Source organism: Chenopodium album, chromosome 22 (assembly GCF_948465745.1).
Source record: "Chenopodium album chromosome 22, dcCheAlbu1.1, whole genome shotgun sequence".
Lineage (NCBI taxonomy): Eukaryota > Viridiplantae > Streptophyta > Magnoliopsida > Caryophyllales > Amaranthaceae > Chenopodium > Chenopodium album.
Window position 1 is genome coordinate 37,571,153 of NC_137855.1, and position 3,604 is coordinate 37,574,756.

The 3,604-nt window shown below is 35.9% G+C and overlaps 1 protein-coding gene across 1 annotated transcript; it reads right to left on the reverse strand.

The window, feature by feature from the left end:
• Positions 1–321: 321 nt before the first annotated feature.
• Positions 322–3,140, reverse strand: LOC145604718 (protein LHCP TRANSLOCATION DEFECT-like). Its single transcript, XM_081660642.1, has 2 exons — positions 2,814–3,140; positions 322–885 (listed from the first exon to the last, which is right to left on the reverse strand). The coding sequence occupies exons 1-2, from the start codon at positions 3,075–3,077 to the stop codon at positions 631–633; spliced, it is 519 nt and encodes a 172-aa protein (XP_081516768.1). The 5' UTR covers positions 3,078–3,140; the 3' UTR covers positions 322–630.
• Between the last annotated feature and the right edge of the window lie 464 nt (positions 3,141–3,604).

Sequence of the window (3,604 nt, forward strand, 5' to 3'; positions counted from 1 at the left end):
TAATGGACTTTATACAGCAAGATACAGGAACATCTATCAAAGGAAGAACCAATTGTAAAATGAGTTTGGTGAGATCTAACTAAGCTTTTTGCTTACAAGTCGGAAAGCTAACCAACTGTTCTATTTTCGCTCCTATCTCATATTCTCATTATCTCAATGAATGTAGTGATGAAGCTGTGTAACATAGGAGGACTAATAAGCGATTATACAAACAGGTTCAGTCCAATGCTGTAAACAAATCTACAATGTGACTGATGCCTTAGGCAGCATGCGATGATTAGGTTAAACACATAGTGACATAGATTAAGAAGTTGTTAGTTATTACATGGTATCGAAACAGACATTTATACTGCAATGGTAAATTAAATAGAAAACAGTTCAATGACTTTCTAAGCAGTCTGCTGATAACAGGGAACGGAGGTAGCAAGTAAATAAACATCTAAATATCGATATAGCCATATTATACAGCAAAACCTGAGATTTTACACAAAGTAGCTAAAATTCTTCCTAGACTCTCTCACACAAAAAGGAAGGTGGTATCATCATATTGATAACACAATCTCAATCATCTAAACAGAAGATGGTAAGAAAAGGCAGGGCTCAAACACTGCTACTAGGCCTACTGCTATGTTAAGCCTTTTGTGCTTTGAAATTGAGTATAAAATCTCTGATCTCATCACTAGCTCTATCGAGGGCAGTTCTTCCATCAGCATCCTTTACGTCATAGTTTGCTCCGGCTTTCAATAGTTCTTCAATTTTTGGTTGGTCACCCTCCGAGGCAGCCATCAACAGTAGGATATCTACAGGATGGATGTTCTGGTTCAAAAGTGCTTCCATCTTATCATATGTACCCTCCACAGCAAGCATTCCCATGTAGTTAAAGTACTGCAAGAGCAATGGACAATCAATGCAATGAACATTATTTAAGATTAGCACTATCATATGATTACATTTAAACAAAAACATTGCAGATCATCCTGTAAATAGAGAATCACAAAAACATAACACAAGCATTAATTTGCACTGGTTGCATCTGAAATTTAGACTACAGAAACCAACTATAGGCGCGATTTGATTACACCCTAACAATTCCAAATTGATATTCCACACGATGAGCACATTTGTACCAGAACCAAATCCTTGTGACTAACAGACTCATCCAGCAAATAGAGAATCACAAAAACATAGCACAAGCATTAATTTGCACTGGATGCATCTGAAATTTAGACTACAGAAACAAACTATAGGCGCGATTTGTTTACACCCTAACAATTTCAAATTGATATTCTACACGAAGAGCACTTTTTTTTCCAGAACTAATCCTTGTGACTAACAGGCTATGAACAACCACAGCTTTTGCTGTCTTCTTCCCTAAAGATGTTGGTGAAAAGCCACCATATTTTCTATTTTCTTGTTTCTCTTTTGCTATATGCTGTCCTGATGAGTCTTCTTAACCTGTCAAGTCGTGACCTTCCTCCCAGTTTCTACAGACTACAGCTATATGATAAGTATACTCTTGTTTACCGGTTTCACTGCAGTACCTAGTTGGCTGGCAATTCATCCCTTTTTTAGCACCTCTTTGAAATATACCACTCCCTTCACAAGCTAAGCCCCTATGTGACTGGATTGGGTTTACGAGACAATAAACACTCAGACCAATATTCTAGTGGATGCCTCCTCTTAATGTAAACCTAAGCTTGTGATGCTAATTATGCTGAGTTTTTGGCTATTCTGGTAGCCTCGGCATGAGCTAAAAGCCTAAAACTAAACAATGGAATGATATTGCCATTAGCTCTGATTCTAGAAAATTAGAGACGTCTACTTTAATACTTCTTATCACTTATGCTTGTAGGGAGAATCTATCAGGGAGCCAGGTGAAGAAAATTCAGTGTCTAACCAGGAGCAGGTCAAACAAGCTCATCTTCTAGCGTCCCAAGCTAGTCAGGTGCGTGGTGTGCATGATGTCCTGTGGAATTTGGCTGCCAGTCCCTTTGAATGCAGCAACAGTGGTTTCTCCTATGCGTAGGTGTTTTAAGCTATTTGTATGTTGAACCTATGTCTTTTATGTATCACCTAGATGAACTACTTCTATGGTCTTTTATGCAACTCCCCCCCCAAAAAAAAAAGAAGTGTTAAGTTGTTAACTCAATTGCTAATAAAAATCGAAATGTGAGACATGCATTTTGTTAACAATTGAGATAGTGTGCACAGTGCAGTTAGTGCAAAAATTAGGCACCCAAGCTAAGTTTATTAAACATCAAACAATGTAGCCTATGCCATCTTCATGACGGCATGAAGTAACCCTCAGGATCAACTAAACATTTTTTGTCTCCGGACATTTGATTATTAAATTTACCTATACCATTTGACATATGCAACCAACTACTAGGATCAAACAACTAAACTTCTACCTATACCATTTGACATATGCAACCAACTACTAGGATCAAACAACTAAACTACGGCGGGATGTAATCAGCACGTTACTAGTTCAAATTACGCTGTAACAACTATATTCAGACTGAAGTACCAATTATACATTTGACATATGCAACCAACTACTAGGATCAAACAACTAAACTTCGGCAGGATTTAATAATCACGAATTACGCTGTATGTTACAACTACATTCAGACTGAAGTACCAATTATACATTGACATATGCACAAAACTACTAATCTAAAAACATGTTCTACTCAAATAGAAATTCAAACTTACCAACTATATTCTTGGAACATAAATTTAAATATCAATAGAACAACTAATTCCAAAAAATAACAGAGAATTATGATAAAATTACAAAAAAAACTTACTTGTTCAACATCATCTCTATCAAAATCATCACGAGATTGACTACCATAAATGCCAGCACCTTCAGCATTAAACCTGAACCAACACTTAGCTCTGCCACCATTAGTGGGTCCCAGCTTCGTAGTGGGCTTGAAATTGGGCCCACTTACGTTTCTGGGCATACCCAGAAACCCATTTCGCAAGTTCAAAACTCGAGAGGTTGATGAATGAGAAGTTGAAGGTTTTGAATTGATTGCAAATTGGATAGGACATGAGATTGAAGCCATGGTTAAGTGTGGAGAAACAGAGGAGATAGAAAATGTGAGTGTATCAAAATTTTATTATCCTTTCTCTCTCTAAAATCTGGCCACAATTTATATATGTGTGGATAATTTGAGACATGAGACCAAACGATCTCTATCGTCGATCTTTTTACTACCTTCGTTTTAAATTATTTGTAACGATTTGACATAAAATATAAATAAATAAAAAAAAAATTAATCATTGCACATAATTTGAAACAAATGTGATTTTTTTTTTTTTTTTTGAAAAAATTAACGTTACCCGTTAATTTAGATTGGTCTTAACTTTCAATCACGGAGTATATTTTTTCAATACGGTTTTAACCAAATACAAATTTAAGGGCCTGTTCTCTTCAGCTTAAGTTCAATTCAGTTTAGTTCAGCTCAGTTTCGTTCCTAATATCCCCTTTCATAAAATATTCAGTTCAGTTCGAGTTAAACACAAGTATGTTCTATAATGCAATTTCAACTTACTATTGATTTGCGTTTAGTACGGAGTTTCTTTTTTTTAC